Raw genomic sequence first — 22,659 nt, 5'->3', positions numbered from 1 at the left:
GGGTCTCAAGACCACTTTTTTAGGGTCTCTAGCTCATCCCAGAATCAAAGGCATTTTTACTCGGTCTTGTCTCGGTCTCAGACAGGCCAGACTCTGGATTTATGATCAAAACCATGACAGTACTACCAGAAATGCAGAATGGAAGTGCTGTTGCCAGGAGAGCCACGGCCCCTCCACAAATTTGCTTAGATTTGATATTTGTTTCATTGCATCATTTCAATAATAACATAAGAGAATTTGTGTTTGTTGCAAATGTAATAAAAAACATACTGGTTATTTTGTTGTGTGATTTCTTTCTTTGATTATATTCACAGTCTTGGTCGTGTCTCCATCTCAAAACTTTCTAGTCTCGATAATGTCTCGGTAGGTAGGTGTGGTCTTGACTACAACACTAATGGCCAGTGTGACAGAAGAAGAAAAGCTGGAGCTCATCAAGGGCTATCTAACTTTAGCTACCCTGCACGAAAGTCAACCACAAGCTGATCCGTGTTGTTTGCTAAAATAAAACGTGTGCTGCTGAATGTGGAGCTCAGTTCTCTGGGGGTGAAAAGACAGATGAGTGTACAGCATGGAGATGAAGCCACAATATTTCATCACAGACAGTATAAAAGTAGGGCTAGATGCATTAAAATAATGAGGCAATCATGAGACAATTCTTCAGCAATTCTTCAGCTAATAACACACAATACCCCACACAGGAAGTATCGTGTTGTTGCCATTTATGAGGCCGCTTATTTTATTGACCCTATCTCTTCATAGGATTAGCGTATTCCCATGAGATTTGCCTTCCCTGGTCTCCCTGATTGCACCTTGCACTGTGGAATTTTCTCTCTGCTACTCAGTGACAGCCGACTAATCAACTTGCTTCCCTCTCCTGGAGTCCACCTTGCGACCTGGAATGTCCTTAATCCATAGAAATACATGAACAAGTGGCCGTCTCGGCAGGAACACTTCTCAGCCCCTTTCAGACTCCTGACACCACTTCAATTCAGATTTGTTTTGTACAGACATCCAATTACAAAAATGAATCCAGACAGAACCGTTTTAGTGCAATCAGTTGCTCTTTTGTTTCTATTAGCGTATTTGTGTGCAGAGATATTTCGGAAACTTTTTGGCAGATCAGATGAAGCAACAAATTCAACAGCATCATAGATCTCTCCACTACTGTATTCTGTCAGAATAACTGGAGGTCTTTGTGGACACATGGAGACCACCTGCTGCATGACAAAGCTCCCCATACGCCACACTTTCCCTTTTCTTTCTCCGTGGTAGATATCAAACCTCCCGGTGTTGCACAGACAACAAAACAAAAAACAAAAGGAAATCAAGACAAACGTCAATCTTCTGCTCATCAGATCTCAATCAGGACCTGGCAACCTGCTGGCATCCCTCTGTAGTGAGATCACTATCTGGCATCATGCTGGTTGTCCAGTAGCAGGCTGCCTGGTGGCTGTCACATCATACCCAGAGAAAGACATCCTCTTAGGGCTATGACAAAGGTGGCTGCTCCTCAGGGATTACCCATTAGCCTTCTAGTTTGTGTGTTTAACACTGGTCTGAATGCAAGGGACAAGCGCCAACACCCCCCAGCCTATTCTTAAGCAGGGAAGTGTTACTGTTTCAGCTGCTAATTCCAGACTGACATATGCACATACACATTCATGCATATATATATATATATAAACTATCTATCGCTATGCTGGCTCACGCTGATGAAGGAATAATGGAAAATGTTTTTACAAAATGATCGCTTATCGCCACAACATGTTTCAACCACCGCTTATTTGTTAGTAGTGAGCTGCAAAAACAGTTTCCAGCGGAACGAGTGAAAGTCAAATTAATGCAGTTTCACATTTGTTCAGTGTGATTAAAAACAACAATTTTGTAAGTTTCTCTGTGAATAATACATGAATCTTCACGGCAAAATGGATGCATATGCAGAGGGTGGGTTTCCATGAAACCTTTCAATTAGTGCGCATCCAAATTAGGTCTATATAGACTGTATTCACAACTGAGTGGCGGTAGACTACATTATGTTTCCATGTTATTGATAGAATGATTACCACAGTCCTAAAATAAAGAATACATTAAGAAGTGCGTTAACTTTTCATTTACAGTGTGCTCCGGAAACTTTAACATTTTCATTTAGTATTCCATAATTCTTCAACTTAATCAATAGACTAGTCAATAATGTTAGTAAACAAAAGTCATCAGGATACGTCTGGATGATGTAGTAGTTTCATCTGTATCACAAGACGACTTGGTGCCACTTCTATCATCAAGTTTCATTTTCTCAGGTGAGTAGAAATTGAACCGACTTTCTCCACCCAACAAACAAGCCTAGTTGTATGAACTTGATGAAGCCTACTCGGATGGGAGGCGAAATGTCTTCTAAAACAAATAGAGCAGTCCAACTGTATCTGTGCCCTTAAAATAAAATAACCTGGATGAATGAGAAAATCCACAAGCATGTAAACAGACTGACAGTTGAACAGGAATGCAACATTATGAGTCTGGCTGATAGCATTATCACAAAGGGACTGAGATAAAACAGGGTTCAAATCGTCATGATCTGACGCCACTCGTCCAGGAGGATTGAAACGTTTTGAGTTTTTCAGGACATTAAAAAAAAAAAACAATCATTAATTCACGGGGAAAGTGTCCATTTTTAAAAATACCTCATTCAAGTGACCTATAATCCTACTTTCAACAGTGAGTGTGAATGTGTGAAGACAACTTTATGGAAACGTTTTAATCTTAGTGATGGTTTGAAACGATTGTGTGTTGTGATTCTATCCAACGTTTTTGTGCTCTGTGACTGTGATTATGGGCTCAGACCTGCTGGTTGGCGGCTGATTATAACACAAGACGCCGTGTGTTTGTGGATCTCTTAGCAGAAGAGATTCCCACCGTGCTCAGCGTGTCTGGGCTCTGTGTACTTTTTGGGGCTGCACGCGTGACTCCGCCAGCTGTTCTATTCTCTTTTTTGGCCCTCTCAACTCTACCCAGCGCTCGCCCCTCGCCGACCCCTCCTTCCCTCAGAGGCCTGCTCTTCATCTGATAAGGGCCACACTGGCCAAACCCTCGGCAGAGCTCCTCGCGGCCCCTCAGAGCCTCTGCCTCTGAACAATGCACCCTCCTTCCCCTCCACACTCACGCTATTTACATGTGAATCCGCACGGTCTTATCTTCAGTGCACCGCAGCTATGGCTCAACAGCCAAAGTGAGTGTATTTGTGTGCGCCATTGGTGAGAGAAGATGGCCTTGCGATAACTGCACGGCTGAAAGTGAATAGTGAAAAGAAGTACTTGTGAATTAGTAAAAAACATGTACTGCCCACCACCTCAGTTTTCGCCACAAGCTGAAATTGGGCAGCAATTTCACAAGAGTCCTAAATTGAAATATTTGAAAAAAGATTGAAAAAAATAATTACATGACTGTGTACAAACAAAAGTAAAGTGGGTTGAATAGGGGGAATAGAAACACAGTTTTTATCTCCCTCCCTAAACGCATAAAACTAAAATACAAACTGATTAGCATTATGGTAATATTCCTTTATGCTGTTCTAACTTACTACTTAAATATACACAAAGCAGAAACACCCAAACTGAGCAGACAAAACTCAGGCATATATCCTCTGTTCTGTGTCAATAACTATTACTGGAGATTAATTGGAGAACTTCTTGTTGCTCTTCATTATTCTGCATCTTTTTCTGCATAAACCAGTGCCAACTCGCAGGCTGTACAACATGCCAAATTTCTTATTTCACACAAAATGACTATTTGGATAGTTTTGTATAGGTCCAGATGGAAAAACAGAAGTGTACGTGTGTTATCAGTAACTCTTTAAAGACTTAATAAACAGGGATTGTTTTGACGAATGTCGACTGCTTATAAAACTTTTCAAGATACATTTGCATTTTTGGTCTGTTGCTGTCTTGTGTATTCTGGGGCTGCAGCTACTTCATGGAAAAAGGCAGAGTTGCATGAAAATATATTAAATGTTTTTGTAGCACTGACACACTAACCCTACACAGAAATTGCCATGTGATGGTTTTGAGGGTGGATGGGGTCTAACAAGTACACAATGAAAGGCCAGATAGCAGGTAAACCCAACAGTCAATTGTACTTGTGAATCCTTTAAATATTATGCCATGGCAAGTCTGCTCATCACTGGATGACCAGTAGTAGTTTAGGCTACCCATATGGCATCATCAGTGCACACTCCATGTACTGAAAATAGTACCATGCAGTATTCAATTTTGTGTTCATGCCATTAGGTACCATAAAGTGGGGATCACGAAGGGACACCTAAGGTTGTGAGTTTGTCGGAAAGTCCAACTCTTGGCCAAAATGATAAGGTTCCAAACTAATAATGCAGAGCGACAAATGAAGTCCTGGTTAGTTGCTGCAATTTATAAGCATTTTCTGAAACTGGCATAGCCCGTGATACGTACGAAGGGACACCTAAGGACGTGAGTTTGTCGGAAAGTCCAATTCTTGGACAAAATAATAAGGTTGTAAACTAATAATGCAGAGCGACAAATGAATTCCTGATTAGTTGCTGCAGTTTTTAAGCATTTTCTGAAACCCAACAGCTGCCAGGCAGAATGATAGATAGAGAGAGAGAGAGAGAGCGAGAGAGAGAAAGAGAGCGAGTGAGGGAGCAAGCAAGAGAGACATGGCCAAGTGGCCCGCAAGCTTTTAATTAAAGTCTGTGTAGTTAAGGGCTGGCGCAGAGCAAACATGGGCCTCTTGCAACAGATTTGAAGACTGGTTAGAGAATTGAGGAAGGCGTGAAGGTGGTGCAAATAATTGTGAGACGTATAAATGAGGGTGGGGTGATAACAAATGATAAAGTGATGAGGGACTTTGTGCTGACATGCTCATGGTATCACATGATCTGAGTCAAACATATATGTATTTATTGTGGGGTGGGCAGTCTAATGACAGGGGAGGGAAATTATAAAGAATTAATGTTTCGACAGAGATGGGGGTTTTATAAAAGGTGTAGATTTGTAGATAGTTGCCATGAAACCAAGAGGGGGAAGCTATGACCCTTGAATTATTTATATAGGCAGGTACCTTTTCTTGAAAACAAAACAAAAGTGTAAGACGACCTAGTTTACATGATTAATAATTTAAGTATTTCAGAAAGCTCCTCGGTTATGAAAAAAGAACAGCGCCTTTAAAGCTTTCATTTCACGAACAAGAGGGACATCTTGTGGTTGAACATACAATAACACCATCTATTATTAAAGCCAAAAGATCACAATACATTTTCAATCTACAGGTTTCAAAAATAAAACACTATGGCACAGAGAACTTGGTGAAAAAAAACTATATGCAGCATGCAAAAGAAAAGTAAATGTGTCCTGTGAAACACTCCCGGTTGGAGGAGAGTGAATGCCATTTTTCAAATTGTTACACAGAAAAGAGCACATACAGAATGCTGAAATTTCCTTTGGTATGGAAAGTTGCTTTACTTATATGAACTTGTTTGGTATTACAAAGTATATGCTGTACTTTTTCTTTACAGCATTGAAGATAAAGAACACGTGATAAACACATACATATAAACAGATCCTTCAGTTATACATGTCATTGAACCATTGAAGGTGAACTTTCCCCAGCATGTGCAATTTCAAACAATATCGCATATTATTGTTTTCGTATCAGTTTATCAGCAGTGCATGTCTGTTGAAGATTCAAACTACAATTATTTTCCATTTTCAGATCATGGAATAAAGGCATGTCATTAAATACTGTGTTTATCTAAACACTGTTCATTTCAAAAGCAAATACAGTACCTTTGACAAGTCATTTGCACCTTTGCAAGTACATAATATTATGCAAGCGGTAATGACGAGATGTAGCCAGGCAGGCTCGCCAATATAGACCACTGAACCATATGATGATAGGGTACAGAGACACCATTGTCATTTTTATGAGCAAGAGTGCTATCAAAATTATTTTGCTGTAGTAAAAGTACTACATATTGCTATAAAATACAAGAACTTGAACAAACACATAATTGCAACTTGTCAACATAACACGGGTGGTCTTCAGACTGAAATCGACGAGAAGTGTTTTTTTGTTTTTATTTGAGGAATGCTTTAGTTAAATGTGGGGTCATTTTAGTGAGTGTGTATGTGTGTACGTATATGTGTGTATATATATATATATATATATATAATTATAGTCTTCAAAAGTTTGGGGTCACAAGTTTGGGGAAATGTCCCTGTATTTAAAATCTTTAAACTATTTTTCAATGAGAATAATATGAAACTAATCAGTAATACACTCTATACATTGTTCATGTGATAAATGTCTATTCTACCTACAAACGTCTGTTTTTTTAATGCATTATCTACATCGGTGTATAAAGGCCTATTTCCAGCAAACATCCCTCCAGTGTTCTAATGGTCCATTGTGTTTGCTGATTGTGTTAGAAGGCTAATGGATAATTGGAAAATCCTTGAAAACCCTTGTGCAATTCATGCTGCACTCACACAAATAAGGCAACAATACAGAGATCTGAAAATTAAACGAATAGTAGGTTTTAAATACTGTATATTTGAATATTTTACCCTTCTATTGGAGTCTTTTAACATTTAAAACACACACACAAAAAATATTGCAAAGGTGATTTACTGAGGTGCCATCAAAGTGTGTTTCCATCAAGGAAAATGACAACACTTTTGCGTCTTGCTGACAGTACCATGTACTGATTCTGAGGCTGCATTTGAGTGCTGATGGTCTTTTCCCTTTATTAGGGAGGGTACTCATATCATTTACATCTACCTATACCCCAAGATTCTGTGTGTACCACTGAAAGAAACTGAAAAATCGAAACATCTGTCACAAATCAGGAGGAAAGAGCATATTTGAGGGCGAGGGTTGTCAAAACACAATGCTCCTCAAAGGCTTCCTAGTTCTTGGGGAAAGAATAGGGAATGAATTCAGCTATATAAAGCTTTACGTACACCTCCATTTTCGATGTAGCACTACATGGGAACACAACCTGGAAATATCCTGAGGGTGAAATTAAATGGAAGGTTTGATGCATCTTTTGGATGTACCAGAACCTTATGAAGACCAAGATACAGTGAAAGCATCTTATTGGCACTCTTAAGACAGTTTTAATGGAGATTATTCTCTAAGGCTGTGGTCAGTAGTTTAGAAAATATCTAGTACCTTTGACTGTGGAATCAAATTCAACTGAAATGCACTTCGGACTCATTTTAAAACAGAGGTTCTTAACCTTGTTGGAGATACCGAACTCCACCAGTTTCATATGGGCATTCACCGAACCCCTCTTTGGTGAAAAATAAATATATTTTTTTCAAATTCAAGACATCAATGTTTTTACTGGTGCACAAAATGAGCTGTGTATGAACATCCCCTTGTTCAAAGAACAAAACCAACACAATGCATGAACTCAAAACAAATTACATACCTGCAAATCAGCATGACTTCTGCTGTTGCCTTTGTGAGACCAGTTCAGATACGAGTCATCATGAATTTACACGATAAATCAGGTGTGTTCGGTCCTCTCTACAGAGGAGGCTCTGCCGAACCCCTGAGACTGACTCACCGAGCCCCTAGGGTTTGATCGAACCCAGGTTAAGAACCACTGTTTTAAAATGAAGGATACTGCATGCAGCTCTGCAAAAACGTCCACCAGGGGAAGCCAACACACAAAACTGAGTTTCAGGATGAAGTGACTTCTCAAAGGAGTTGTTCAGTCTTTAGTAGGTGCGTTGTCATCAGGTCTGCGCTGTGGAATGTGCGGCTGTGCAGTCCTGCAATAGCTAGCAGTGAGCCAGTAAGAGATTGGCTAAAGCTGATCCGCTATCTGTCTAAAATTTGAACTGGACTGACTGTTTGAGGACATAGTTCTGAGGGTGGGCGACGCAGAAGGGCTCTCATTGTGGGCCAGGGTTCCCTCAGAAGCTTCTTCCCCATCTAACAGGTAAGGAGGAGGTGGGAGATCAAACCAGGGAGGCCGACTGGAGGAAAACAAAAAGCATAAGCACAAGTCTCAAAGTGTTCAGGCGACACAGTGACGTACTGGTTAGCATGTTCACAATTCAGTGTTGCAGGGTTTGATTTCGGCCTTCCCTCTGGGTACTGCGGTTTCCTCCCACATCCCCAAAACAAGCATGGGAGGCCGATTGACCAGTCCAAATTGTCCGTAGGTGGGAATGGTTGTTTGTCTGTGTGCCCTGCGGTTGATTGGCAACCAGTTCAGGGTGTACCCTGCCTACGGCCCAAACACTGCTGGGATATTCAAATTTTGAACAGTTTTGTAATGAGAAGTTTAAAATTCTTCGATGATGATGGCAATGAATCAGTGGGACCGCCTGATAAATGACAATGAAGAAAAGCAGCAGAGTTACAGTAATTATCTACTTCTTTCCAGGCACGAGGAGGAACTGTATCCATACTTCAGTGCTGTTGCTGTTTTTTCATAAAGACAAAGGCATTAAACGGCTTCATGGTTATGTTGATGGCACTCCAGACATATTATAGACATACTCTCATTAGGAATAAGAAGTCCAATATATGCACATACGGTGCTCTCACTGTTGTTTGCTCTGTTATGTAACTTTGAGTTCTTGGCGGATGTAGAAAATGTTCATGCAACTAGCAAGGTACTACCAAAAGAGCACCGATGAGGAGCCCCAATAACTGGAAACTCGACTAGTAAAAAATCTTTAAAAAAAAGTTTCTTTAATTCCAAACACGCACTAAAGTGAAAACTGTCGGCATACTCGAAATCGCAGTATCAGCTTTTGACAATGAAACTGTCAACAATAAGTAGAGTCAAGGCGTGCCTTGCTGCAAACAAAACAGCACACTGGATATAATGAATTTTACCTGACATCCATGACGGCCTGAGAGTATGATGGAGGCGTCTCCACTGGCTGTGCAGTAGGACAAAGAGTATCAGACAGGATTTGCAGCATCTGAGTAGATGAGCTATGCTGGTTGGCTAAAGATGGGGAGCCAGGAGGAGAGAGCCCTGGACCACCAGGATGCATGTGGCCGTGATCCAAGATGACCAAGCGGGACAGCAGCAACGGTTGGTGGTGGTGAGGGCCTCCTCTTACCCCAGTGGGAAGCAGAACACTCCTCTTTCTTTGGTGATGAAGCACCAAGGCCAACAACGCTACAACCAAAACGAAGATGATGGCACTCCCGATGACAGCGTAAGTGATGCTGGGGTAGTACCGCAGACGATAGTCCAACGTCACAAAGTCCTGGCCGGGAGCTTCTGCAAGGGAAAGGCAAAGTGTCAAGTGAGGATGCAAATGAGAAGGAAATGAGGATGTAGGGGCTAGGAAGTCAAGATATGGTAAGGAGTCTCTTATCACTAAGGAGACTGAAGTAAGAGAACTACTATATAGACTGGAAAGAACAGGCACTTGGGAGTTGTGGAACCAAAGCATTAAACTGTCTTCATTTGAAAATGGACTCAATGTAATCCTACAGAGGTACACACCAGCATTTTATTACAGCTCAAGAAAGCCAAGGCTGCACTCCTTGGGTGACCCAGGTTAAATTTTTAAACCCTCATTCATTATTATAGAGACAGAAAAAGGACAGAGGCTAAGTGGTGTGAACAACCTCAAATAAAACACGATCCGTGTTTTTGGCGTTGCAGATAAGAGAGGGTAGAGAGGATCAAAAATCAAGGTTGTAGTTTAATTGCCAGAATAGGGTTTCCAAAAACTACTGAAGTTTAGGATAAAAAGATTTGTGTTGCTAAATAAGATAAAAGAAGGGACTGCCAGATAGCATTGCCTCTTGTTGTTCTACAAACACAATAAGGCAATAGCTCTGAAAGACAGCGTGAGAATATAAATCAAGTTAAAGCATGCGCAAATCAAATTTCAACTTCATAATGTCAGATTGTACTGTGTAATTGTATAAAGAAGGTAGAGATAGACTCGGTCCTATTTATTAAGGCATGCAGGCAAGCAGTGCTAATGAGGAGGGAGTATTTTATATTACCGGTTGCTATTTTATTTCAAATTATACAAGTGCCTCGGGCTCAGGCTATAAACAGCAAACCTCTGGGTCCCTCATAAAAAGTTCAAAATGCACAACTTTTTCTAGTCTTCGTTGGAAAGTAATGCTTCACTGCCTGAATAAACTTTGTTATAGTTCCAACAATAGTGTGCCTTTGTGTGGTCTGTGTTACCTAGCGACCACACAAACTGCTTTTGAATGTTGCCCAAAGGGCTTGACAGGAAATGAGAGTACGAGATACCTCCAGGTTGCTATAGCAAGACCTCGCTTACAACTGGGAGGCTTAAAGGTCAGACAATGCGCTAAAACATTCACGCGTGATGCTTGCTTGCATGTATTATAACTGAGCAACATGTGACAGTTATTTTTATGGGACACATGTTTTAACTTTTGTGGTAGTTAGAAGAGTGGATGAGGCTACAGCCAGCAGCTGGTTTCACTGCATATACAAACAAACAAGGTCATACATGTACTCGTCGTTCCCTTTACCTATAGGGAAATTAGTTGCAAAGGGTCAGAAATAGCTATTACCGTATTTTCCGCACTATAAGGCGCACCTAAAAACCTCCAATTTTCTCAAAAGCCAACAGTGCGCCTTATAATCAGGTTCGCCTTATATATGGACCAATATTGAGCCACTACAGCAGGCGTGTCCAAAGTCTGGCCCGCGGGCCAAATGTATATATCTTATATATGGACAAAGTTTTAAAATGGGCCATTCGTTGAAGGTGCGCTTTATAACCCGGTGCACCTTATATGTGGACAAAGTTTTCAAATGGGCCATTCATTGAAGGTGCGCCTTATAATCCGGTGCGCCTTATAGTGCGGAAAATACGGTAATCGAAAGGCTTTTACAGCATGTGATTCTTTCAGACTCTTTCTCTGTCTACCTCACCTTGAAGGCCCAAGAGGCTTTTGAAATATCTGCACGTGTATGTGTGCGTACATATATTGTTGAATTCCCAACAACGAGCAGTGAGGAATGCCACCTACTCATGTACTATGACTTCCTTAATGAAATCTAATCTTATTCAGATGCTCCACCCACCTGCTTCCCTCCTCCCACGTGATTTAAAATTGGTCAGCACTTCATGCTACCAAGTAAAAGCAGATTGGACTCTTAGTTGAGAACAATTTCCATAATTACCTGGTTGAAAAAAAACACACAAATGTATGCACCCCACTGCCGTTCCCCAAGTCTGTCAGATGTCACTGCAGTCCTCTGGGAGTGCAGACAAACAGACACAAAGGGAACTCATAATGCCGCAACGGTAACAATAGGGGCTTGATCGGCACATTAGCTGCAGAGTGAAGAGGCTTGAAAGACGTTTGCAAATCACAGAGGGATGGAAAAAAAGAAAAGAAAGAAAAAGAACATGACTGAGGCAGCATCCATTTTTTTGTGAGGGAAAAGAGGTCTTTGTCTCTCAAACCCCCGTTGAGTGCATAAGGGCACAACCTTAAGGAATACACATATACCAATTTGTAACAACTTAACTGATTTTTAAAACGTGAAAGACCCCACATTGAACAACGATGTGTGTTTACTCCTCTTACCACATTAGAATACCAGACACACCTGCAGTGGTGCCTTGAGACACGAGTGAGAACGTTTTTTGTGATTTTTTTTTTATTTGACTTGCAAACACAAACTTGAAATATGGGTGCTGTGTGATGGCCAGGAGACTTAACTCACTTCCAAACAAATGGCACTCTGGTAGGTACTTAGCAAATATTCTTAAAAAAAAAAGAGAGAGAGAGGTTTCATGCTGTAAGGAGAATTGCACATTGTGTATTAATCACCAAAGCCTCCACTACCTTAATGCTAACATACAATGAGGAACATATTTACTTTTTTTTTTTATTTGTGGACAATCAGTTAATATTTCTGCACATACATTTTTTACTAAGAAGTCAGTGATAGTAAAATATACATTAACCTCTTTTGTCAGGTGAGCTCTCAGAACATGAAAGGTAACATTCCCTACCAGCGAGTCTGACCATGCTTACTTTGGACTGCGTGTATTTAATGCAACGCTTTCATGATCAAAGTTGGAACCTTGCAGGTCCCCAGAGGCTTTCAAACCATCACAAACAGACATGAAAAGCATGCTACAGAATTCCGGGTAGTATTCCTATTAAAAGTGTGCGTGCACACAAGGATGACAACAGCGTGCAGTGACCCTGAACAAGGCACTGAATGCCCCCAAAGTGCTGGCGGCCTGTTATGCCTACTATAGAATGTAAATTATTCAAATGAACATTTATTGCAAACATTTTAGAGAAATAATAGGCATTTTTTTCACTTTATTAAGTATCATACATAACATCTACCAGTTACACAGTGTATACATTAAGTTATCAGATGTACAGCCTTTACGCTCTGCCACTTGAATGAGCTGTTTTCCATGTTTCTCCATAAACAACACCCCTTCAATGTCCTTGCGTCCTTCTGTCCACTACTGCTATTTTTTTGTTTGTTTGCCATGTTTGGCTTCCTGGATTTAGTGCATTGCCTCCCTTGTTGACCCCCCCCCCCCCATCTCAATCCCTCTTATTGGTGATTTACTGTACAGTAATTCAGAATGTTGATGCAGAATGTTTTGACCGAATTCAAGGTGGATGATGCTCCAACTATTGTGTGTGTGCAGACAGTAAAACACTGAATGCAATTGACTCTCTTTCACTGCAAGTTGTGTCCCCATATCCCACCACAATCTTGGCATTTCACTGACCTCTATTACAAATTCCTTGCCTTGTAGGTATCCTGGGGATATATTGTAGCGAAGAAGAAAAAGATGCGGACCAGATGTCGAACAGGTGAAAAAGAGCTTTTTTTCAGTAACATGTCCGAACATTTTATCTCGCCTTCTGCAGTCTCAGGAGAGGCATCACCATCTAATTAACAATTGGCATAGCCATAAAGAGCAGTTGCTGCTGAATGCACTCATTCTGGAATGCTATGCTCACTATATTGTTTTGCCTTTATCTTTTGGTATAAAACTCATTTGTGTCCAGTTTTCCATTTTGTTTTAAGCCGCAATGTGTGGAAAAAACAAACCAATTACTGTATACGTAAGACTGACATTGATACACTCTTCATCAGGAGGAGTGAAATCCGCTAGTTATTTTATTGTCTCCGTCACAAGAAAATACTGTGCTATTGACATTATTATATGTGACCTTATATGTGGCAAATTATCAATTATAATAAATTATTACAAATAGATTTGGAATAACCAACATTAGTAGGTGAATTTAGAAAGTGCCTTTCAAAAATTTCCAATCAACATTTCCCTCTTTATTTATGTCACTTGCTTGTGAGTGAGTCTCCTTGCTGGCAAAGTCAATCAAATGTTGTACGTAACAATTTAAGATAAATTGGGGCAACAAATGCCATGTTCTGCCTTCAATGTAAAAAGAGTGCAACAAACAAACACCAAGCAGCTTAAGTTAAATCTGAGGTGAGTGCTCTTTAATCCTCATCGGCTACTTTTACATGCACTGAATTCAAGTCACCAATTCGTGGGACACACTCAATTAAAACCAATGAGAGAGCAACATAAAATAAAAATGAATTTGGGTGATAAATGTCCACCTCATAAAAGTTGAAATGGGGATATCCACTATTTTTAGCATATTCCTCGGAGCGGTGATAGGCACTATGCACTCCCGCTGTGTCTCCAGTACGCTGAAAACATATTTCACATTCATAAAGCACTTTGGTTAAAAAGACTCAAATATGAGGGGGGTGGGAAGGGGGGAAATTAGTTATCGTCCCTCGGCTCCAATTTTTCAGGCTTTGCTAATCCGACTCTGTCAATGGCTGATAGAAGTTGGTCACAGCCACACTTCCCCTCATTGCACAGTCACTTTGTGCGATGCTAATTACAGGTGGGGGCTTCTGGTTCCTTTGGCAACTTGGCTGCTGCAGTGCAGTTATGTTCACTTCTGTGAGATATAATAAGATGTAGGAACAGACACTGAATTGGCAGGCTCACAATATTATGTCCTGTATGAGATGAAACGAGGAAAAAAACAAAAGTGCTGAAAAGAGAAAAAACCACTAGGGGGCAGACATATAACATGCTTCTATACACTTGTATACACACAAACACTGGGCAATTTTAAAAAGTGTGTGTGTGAGTGCGTGTGTGCGTGTGTGGGTAGCCCACACCATCTGGCTTCACACAGTTTCTATAGTTCACTTTCACAATTAGCTTGCAGTCTATCCTAGATACTAGACTTACGTATAACCATGCTCCACGCTGTACATAGTATTCTACACCACCATCACTCGCATCACATCATTTGCGCTAATAAGAAAACACATAAGATGTAGTGTAATTACCTCAGTCTGTGCAAAAGACACTCAGTCAGTTGGGTTAATGTTTTTTTTCAAAACTAATTGTGCAGTGCTCGTCTAAGTGCCAAGGACAAACATAAATTTTGACAGATTCTGGGTGAAATTGTCAAATATGTCCCTCCACTTTTTGCCATATTGAGTCATTGTCAATAAGCATCCTGCTAACAAATTCCGGATGTAATCACACAAATATAATCACCCTCGAGTCTGTCACATTTGTTGTTGCAGTTAGTCACCAACGAACAATTTAATTTCTTCAGCCTCAGAATTGAAAATGGCAAAAGTCTGCTACGGTCACATTTCATTAATTTTTTTTATATTACCGTAATTTTCGGACTATAAGTCGCACCGGAGTATAAGTCGCACCAGCCATAAAATGCCCAAAAAAGTGAAAAAAAAACATATATATGTATATAAATCGCTCCTGAGTATAAGTCGCCCCCCCACCCAAACTATGAAAAAAAAACGCGACTTATAGTCCGAAAATTACGGTACTAAGTTCAATACAAACAATAGATATGATCTTGATCGTCTATATGCTAGAACATAAACACCTGCTGCTATTCCAGTTAATTGAATTTCGATAATAATGGTGTTTATGAGTGGTTTACCACATAGTCTTTTCCTGCTAGAAAATGTACTTAATAAAAATAAGATTCGTAGAAAAACCTGATGGTTTGGAGCGACCCAATCATTGCATACTGTCGGCGCATCAGTACACTATTTTCATACTGTATATATTCTCTATATACTGTGGATATATAACCAAAATATGATCGCAATATGATTTGTAGAATAGCAGCAATCGGGGATCATCCTAAACATAACTCACCCAAAATCACTCTGGCACTCAAGATTAATGTGCTTAGTTTGTCTGATATATTTTACATAGGAAACATGTCGGGTCTGACAACTTGAACGGCTTGTGCAACAAACATCAACAGCAAATGGGTACATTGTAACTGGGAGAGCTACACATAGTATTCTTGTTGAGGTTTTCATTAACTGGCTGACTGACACGGTGTATTAGTACAAAATGATATGACTAATTGCTTTGGGCAACACTCAATACAAACACTCAACAGACCTCTGAAAACAAGTGACCGCTTGTCGAAACTCTAAAATGGCATTAGCACTTACATCTAATCTATTTATGAAAAATCAAGCATTTACAGAGGCAATAATGCTCAGTTTAGATCGACACAGAGTTCAGAGTTAATTTAACAGCATGAATGTTAATTTGGTTGTACAATGCAGTGGTTTAGAACTGTGCTGCAACATACTGAGCTCTCATTTATATGCACATGCAGTCATGCACCTCTTTCCAGTTGGTGTACACTGTACACCAACCTTCTATTTTATTATTACACCTACACAATTTTATGAGATTCAAAATCGGTCTGTCTGAATAATTAGACCTTTATAAAGACAGTCAGTTTTGATTGACTGACACTGATATTACTGTATTGTGGTTGCAGAGTACTCCTGTAATGCTTTTATGTACTGAGAGATGTTTCTGGTATTTTGCTTGGCTCATTTAGCTACTATATGCGAGTCAACGATTGCAAACTGCTATATGTATGGCGCAGTGCAGTTTGAAACAACTCTAAATCAAAACCGTTATTACCTTTTTAACGGCAGAAGTTTTCATACTGCTCTTGCACTACCACATCTCATTAAATGGTGCACTGCAGTCAGTCTTATTATTGAAGCCAGTCTGTGTACATTACAGTATATTGCAACTTATACACTGTTGAACAACTTTGCCCATTTGTTGAAACTAAAAGTCTAAATTGCTCATAGGTGTGAATGAGGTTCTGAATGGTTATTAGATGGTTTGGGGGTCCTGCTACCATAAGACCACTGGTGGTATATAAAAATGACTTAATGTGATCTAATGTTATGAGTTCTTCTTGTCGTATGAACCATCACAGAGCCTCAAGGTCATGAAAAATTAACTTGACTAAAAGAGAATTGCTGTCACATGTTAACTATTCAGCGACAGGGCTATTCTCGCCCCGAGTTAATCTTCATGTCTCTGTTGGTGTGTCCTGTCATGTACTACATGTCTGTTTTCATGATCATGAATTGAGAAATAAGGATTTAATGCACATAGTGTGTGTCGGCATAGTACAATGTCCTAAGTGTATATCATCTGATTTATACTTTAATGTGTGTAGAAGGGGGTTGTCATGCTTCATGGGACCTCAATTTGCCTGTCCTGTAACAACTTGTTCGCTCCATTGCTTGCTACGATCGGAACCATCGGAACACTCAGTCAAAACGTTCAGTTTTCGGCCAGAGGGCAGTGGTGGTGGGGTGAGGGGTGTTAGGCTAGAATTAATGGATGGATTTGGCATTGGTTAGAGAGAGCGGAGAACAGAAAAGAGATGCTCACATGCATTTAGGAGGTGGTGGTGTGTGTGTGTGTGAAGCATAAAAAGTCAAAACAACCTGTATTTTGCTCAGAGGATTATGAAGATTGAGGTGTGCAGTAAAAGCAGTACAGCTGCTCAGAAATCAAAATAATCATGACCTGCATCTTGATGACGTGGAATCACACATGCATTGAAAAAAAACCCCTGATGTATGCAATATAGAGAATCATGTGCTATGTCACTTTGTTTTGTCCCATGAAAAGAACATGGGAACATATTTACAAAAATGTTTGGGCTTTATACTCTACTCACTTCTGTGACATGCTTTTTATGCTTTCTTCTCTGCATGTTCAAGGTTTCAGATTATAGTGTTGGGGGTTAACCCCCCTTTTTTTAAGAACACCTTCCTTGCACCCCCCAACATTTTTTTTGAAGAGCTTGGATAGAGAGGATAAAAGAGAAAGGCTCATCCTATCATGTCTAATGGGTCGTCACCAAGGCAACGTTCTTTCAGGCTCAAAGTTTAGTGGAAGATAGTCTGACAGTGCATATCAAACTCAGATGTAAAAGCATAGATGTGATTGAGAAGAACAAAACACTATGTTTCAAATGTATTGGAATCACAGACTTCGCCCTAAAATGTCCTTTAACACTAACCTGTGCCTTATGTCTTTCGCAATTTACTGCAAAAATCTATTGACTCAAATTATATCACGTAATCCTGAAAGTTACATACGGGTGACTAAAAAGTTCAATGAAGATGGAGACAATGCAAAAAATAATATGATTACAAGATTATGCTGTTACTTCTTTGTACACAGGAAAGGCAAATGCTATTTCTAAGTCAATTACTGGGAGACTCGCTGCAGCACCAAGGTCTTTGCAAAAGGACAATTGCTCTAATAATAAGATGCTGAATAATCTAGTGCTATCATGCTATTATTATCATCAACAGTGCTCATTGTAGCTGCTTTCTCTTTCTAACCATCACAATGATCACATAAAAAGTGGAAAGTAAACGTTTAGTACTTTTAATTAACTGTGACATGAGTATGCAATTTTGCACAGATGTAAACATTTTGTGTCCAGCATCTTTGAGTTCAATTCCCTAAAAAAACGCGAGTTTTGTTTTAAAAAGGGTTGCATTCATGATTTTTCTTCAGGATATATTAGAACTTGAACTGAAATTTCAAAGAAACTATTATCATAAAGTCAAAGAAGAATCCAAGACCATACAAAAAGGTGAGACAGAGGAGACAAAGCAGATCGGCATCATCTGACCTCACTTGATCCCTTATCTCCATATTATGTACATCTGAAAATGTTTCCTATGACTTTTTAAGTGAGTGTATACCCTTTCACAAGGGTATCAGTGATGATAAGCCAAAGAGGAAAATGGCTATGATTAAAGGGTTATGACAATTTATCGCTGAAAACAGTATTCATCAAAGCTACTGTTGCAAAAAGGAAATGAGAAAAAAATCATTTGACCAAATCAAAGGTTGGAAAAGGCTGTGTTGAGTTTCAAAGGTCCACTGAGTCTTTCCATAAATGATTCATTACATCCAAGTTTAGTATAATTCCAGGTAATGTGCTAGACTCATCTATTTCACCATGTAATTAGATAATACTTAAAGAAATAACATGTATAAGTACAAATGGAATTATGAACACACATTGCTTTGGTTCATAGTCACTGCTTAGGTTTAGTTTAGTTTTACACGAATAAGCATAAACATAACCAAAAAAGGCCCAAGATCTAACATTGAGCAATAACTACCCACACATCATAAAAACACCTGCAGATCTTGCTAGAATAACTTTGAACTCAGAGAAAAGAAAGTTTTCAATTGTTGATGCGACTCCTATCACCACTAAACATGCTTATATTTCAAATATAATTCCCAGCTTTCCCTGGGTTTCTGTTTTGCTTCAATCTCCTCCTAGTAAAAAAGTAGAGCAAGACCCCAGTGCCTATTTCACCGTCAAATCACACTCTTTAAACAATAGGCAAGGTGATGCTGAAGGAAGACAATGAAGCCCCCGAGTCTTTTATCAACGTTAAACAACCGAACAACACCCACCAAGTTGCTTTCTGCTATACTAGCATCCACCATCAGCTTCACAGGACAAGTGTCTGGCATGAATTTACTCTGAGCTGAGAAATATTTGATGTTAAATCAAAGTGATAAATCAATTTAATCAATCAATGTTTTTTGCACACATCAACTGAATAAAAAAAGGAAATAAGCAGCTTAATGATACACTGGTGGAATAATTATTTTTTTGTTTACATCCCAATTCACACAATTTTACATCTATGATGATTTTGTTTCTTGCAAAAGTTGACATTAGCATTCACAGCTATTTCATTTCCAGCATTCTATTTTACTCATGCATTTGGTCTGAGATTTTGAAATTTGACACATATCAAGAGCATGCACATATTCATGTAACATTACAATGTCTTCCCCAAGCAAACCTTAGAAGAGCTAGAATACACAGATCAAACGGTGGTATACTGTGCAAGTGATTCAACTTTGGGCCAATTGGATTAATGATGCAGCTTCCAACAATGCAGCATCTGTGGCCTGAGGGAGCTGCAGTGATAAAATATTGGTGGACTTATCATCACACAGTGAAAGCTAGGATGAGGAGGACGACGCAATTACATGTACAGTTTAACTTGGTATGCTTTATGTCCTAATTTCAGTATATACAACAAACTAGAGTACTCAAATGTATTTGCGGATATTGCAACAATTTTCTTAGCTTTAAGAACTTTTTCATGTTAAATGTTGTGTGCTTACATTTAGAGTACTAACACAGTGGATATTGTGGCATCAAAAAGTATTTGCCTTCTTTCAATTTTTTCTGCATAGTTTACCCACTTGAAAGTTTCAGATAATCAAACATAGTAAGATAGGCAAAGCTACCTGGTCTTCTTATATGAAAAACGGTGCCTCTTGTTAACTGTACCCCTCATTTGTCTGACTTAAAAAATAAACAATCAAGTTCATTTATGCTTACCACATCAAGTGTGATTATCTCCATACCTGTTCAATCAGGAAATCACTTAAACAGAACCGTAAAGTCAGCCAAAAAGCGTCAAAAAGCTGCAACCCCCCCGCCCCAAAAGAAAATTAGGAACGGATAAGAAATACATTTTTGACCGAATTGACCGAGTCTGGAAAGGGTGAGAAGACCATTGCTAACAAAGCTTTAGAATTACAGCAAAGCCAGAAATGGAGAAAACATGGAAAAGTGGTGAACATGCCCATGAGTGGCCAGCCTACAAAACTCCCACAGTGACAAGTCATCCAGGAGGTCACAATGGAACAGGACAACATCTAAATAAGTGCAGCCCTTCTTGCCTTAGTTAAAAGTCAACCCCCAAGTCAACCGCCAAATTTTCCTGACAATAATATGTTCTATGCAGCCCCACCAGTCTAAACATTGTACTGTACACTGATTAACTCAGTATATGGAGAATATGACTTAATGAGCAAAATCCACCTGTTTTTACCCATAAGGAGCAGCCATTTTGCCACTCGCTGTCAACTGAAAATGACAGTTGCTGAGTTAAAAACTCACAAAACAGGCCAACTCAGCTATTGGGTTGTGATCAAATGATGAAGCTCACTTGGGTTTTGCAGCAGGACAACGATCTAATTACACAATTCAAAAATCGAATATTCTTTGCTGCATATAAAATACCAGTCTCTTCTTTATAAATTTATAAATGTCTTTATCATTTATAAATCTTGGTACCACTTTCACCCAAAACAAAAATAGTGTATGGGAAAGAAAGCACAGTTCCACATTTTGATTTTATTTCTATGAATTTCAATGCAAAAAGCTTCCCAGTAAAGTGCCAGGGGAAGATGTGTCTTTGTGACATGAGTAGCTATAAAGCATCACTCAAAACCCATCCCTCAGGAGTCAACCCACTTGGTGTAGTCATTCAGTCACTGTGAGTGTTTGCAAAAGGAATTGCCTTATAGCTCAGTCGGCAAAGCAAAGCAAAGCAAAGCAAAGCAAAGCAAAGCAAGAGAACCCTTTATATTATGAATGCTGATGTGTACAGTGAATCACTCATGCATTATGCCATTACCTCATGGACTGGAGTAAATTTACATTTAGAAGTCAAAAAATACCCTAGTTAAAAATTGTGTTCGAAAGAATTAAAAACAAACCTTTGTATGATTTTTGGAGTGTTTGTTAGTTTGAATTCTACATATTGCTGGTGTCGGAATGAAACTGAATGAAACTGAATAGTGCACATTTTGTCACAGATCTCACCTATTGGTCAATCCACACAAGTGTGCTTTTTTTTTAATCCAAAATGTCGGAAATGGTACACACGCCAGCGATCTGTTGTGGTGTGACGCCGAATCGGAAACATCCCTTTTGTCGTTGTTTCACATCACAGTCTATTGTTGTTTTCAAAGAAAGAAAGAATCAGCACATAAATTACCGAAAAGGATATGAAACTGTGCATGAAAACTCTAAATTAAACAGTCTGCAGTACAAAACACTACAGCACAAAAAAAGAGTCTATGACTGACTCACAAAGAGTCGTTTCGTGAGGTTGGAAAGAAAGATGATGGCAGTAAGAAATAGGGAGTATGGAAATTCAAAGCCACAGCTGGCAGATATTGCAAGGTTGAAGTTCCACGTGAGGAATAAGTCACAAGAACTGAAAGGATTTTGCATCACACAACAGTTTTTTCGTTTCACTTCTTTCTTTCTCTATTTCTTTCTGTCATCATACTTTCTTTTTTCTGTATTGCTGTTTAATTTCCACCTCACATTTGTCGCTCAACTTAAATTCAGTCATCCTCATCACTGTCCTGCATCTATACTTCTTGTTCATTCCCATTTCAGCAAATACCACGATATCCTCTTTACTTTCACAATTTCTTCCGCCATCAGTTTTTTCTATATGCTGTCATGACCCTTCCCAGATCCAGCATCTCTATCATCCTGTTCTTTATTCACCCCGTGATCCCCTCTTTCCGAATCCAAACGGTTATACCTTTCTTTTAATAATTGTCACTTCCCTTCATCCCTTATCTCCATCAGATTTTCTCCTGCTCAAATCACTCTTCTTCTATCTTCCCATCCCATTTTCCATCCTATTTGATACATTAGTTGGCTATTTCTTCCCCATCATGTGTTGTCTCCGTCAGGCCCTCATCAACTCACATTTCTGTCTCTCAGTCTCTGGTGTGACTCTTTTCTCTCTTTTCATCTTTTAACTTGAGCCACCTTTCTTTCCAGATTAATACACAACATAACATGGATGTGGAAATCTTCACTTGCAGGTCTGAAATGTAACTCACATTTACAATTTCTGTGGTCTGTCAGCAACACCTTCAGCTAAATTGTTTTTGCGGGTGAATGCACACATACAGAATTGGCATGGAGCAGAAAATATGGCCCATTACAGCGAAAGATGACTGACTCACTTAGGTGGGCCTCTGTTTACTATTATTAAGGTTCACTGCACCTCAAAAAGATTGTGTGATTTCTGCATAATTAGTTCATTCTAAGAACTTAATTAATATATACATATTGTGGAGCAACCATAAGTGCAAAGTATTTGATAAATTATTTTGTGATCAAAAGACTGAATGATTTCACGTGTGATAGCTACTCTCAAGATATTCCTATGACGAGTTTGATCATGAGAATTGTGTTCACATCAAACATGAACTATTGGAGCTATTCAAAGTTTCACACCGATCGCAATCACAATTGTCCACGTATTTAGTAGTATTTATATACAGGGCCAGTAGTTGTAGCAGTAGAAAAAAAAACACGGAAGGGAAAGGTACCTAAACACAGAAAATGCAAGGAGAAAATGTTAAAAAA

The 22,659-nt window shown here is 39.3% G+C and overlaps 1 protein-coding gene across 2 annotated transcripts in view; it reads right to left on the bottom strand.

The window, feature by feature from the left end:
• Positions 1-7,544: 7,544 nt before the first annotated feature.
• The window catches only part of ldlrad3 (low density lipoprotein receptor class A domain containing 3), a 41,339-nt gene continuing 26,224 nt past the window's right edge, over positions 7,545-22,659 (bottom strand). Inside the window, exons 5-6 of one of the 2 annotated variants that reach the window (XM_037255016.1) lie at positions 8,884-9,280; positions 7,545-8,012 (exon numbers count right to left, since the gene is read on the bottom strand). In XM_037255016.1, coding sequence (XP_037110911.1) covers positions 7,841-8,012; positions 8,884-9,280 — 569 coding nt within the window. In that variant the 3' untranslated portion in view covers positions 7,545-7,840. The remainder of the gene's footprint in view (positions 8,013-8,883; positions 9,281-22,659) is intronic. The other variant, XM_037255015.1, reaches the window with a different exon arrangement.

The sequence above is a fragment of the Syngnathus acus genome, chromosome 6 (assembly GCF_901709675.1).
Source record: "Syngnathus acus chromosome 6, fSynAcu1.2, whole genome shotgun sequence".
Taxonomy (NCBI): Eukaryota; Metazoa; Chordata; class Actinopteri; order Syngnathiformes; family Syngnathidae; genus Syngnathus; species Syngnathus acus.
This window is presented reverse-complemented; position numbering and strand designations above follow the sequence as displayed.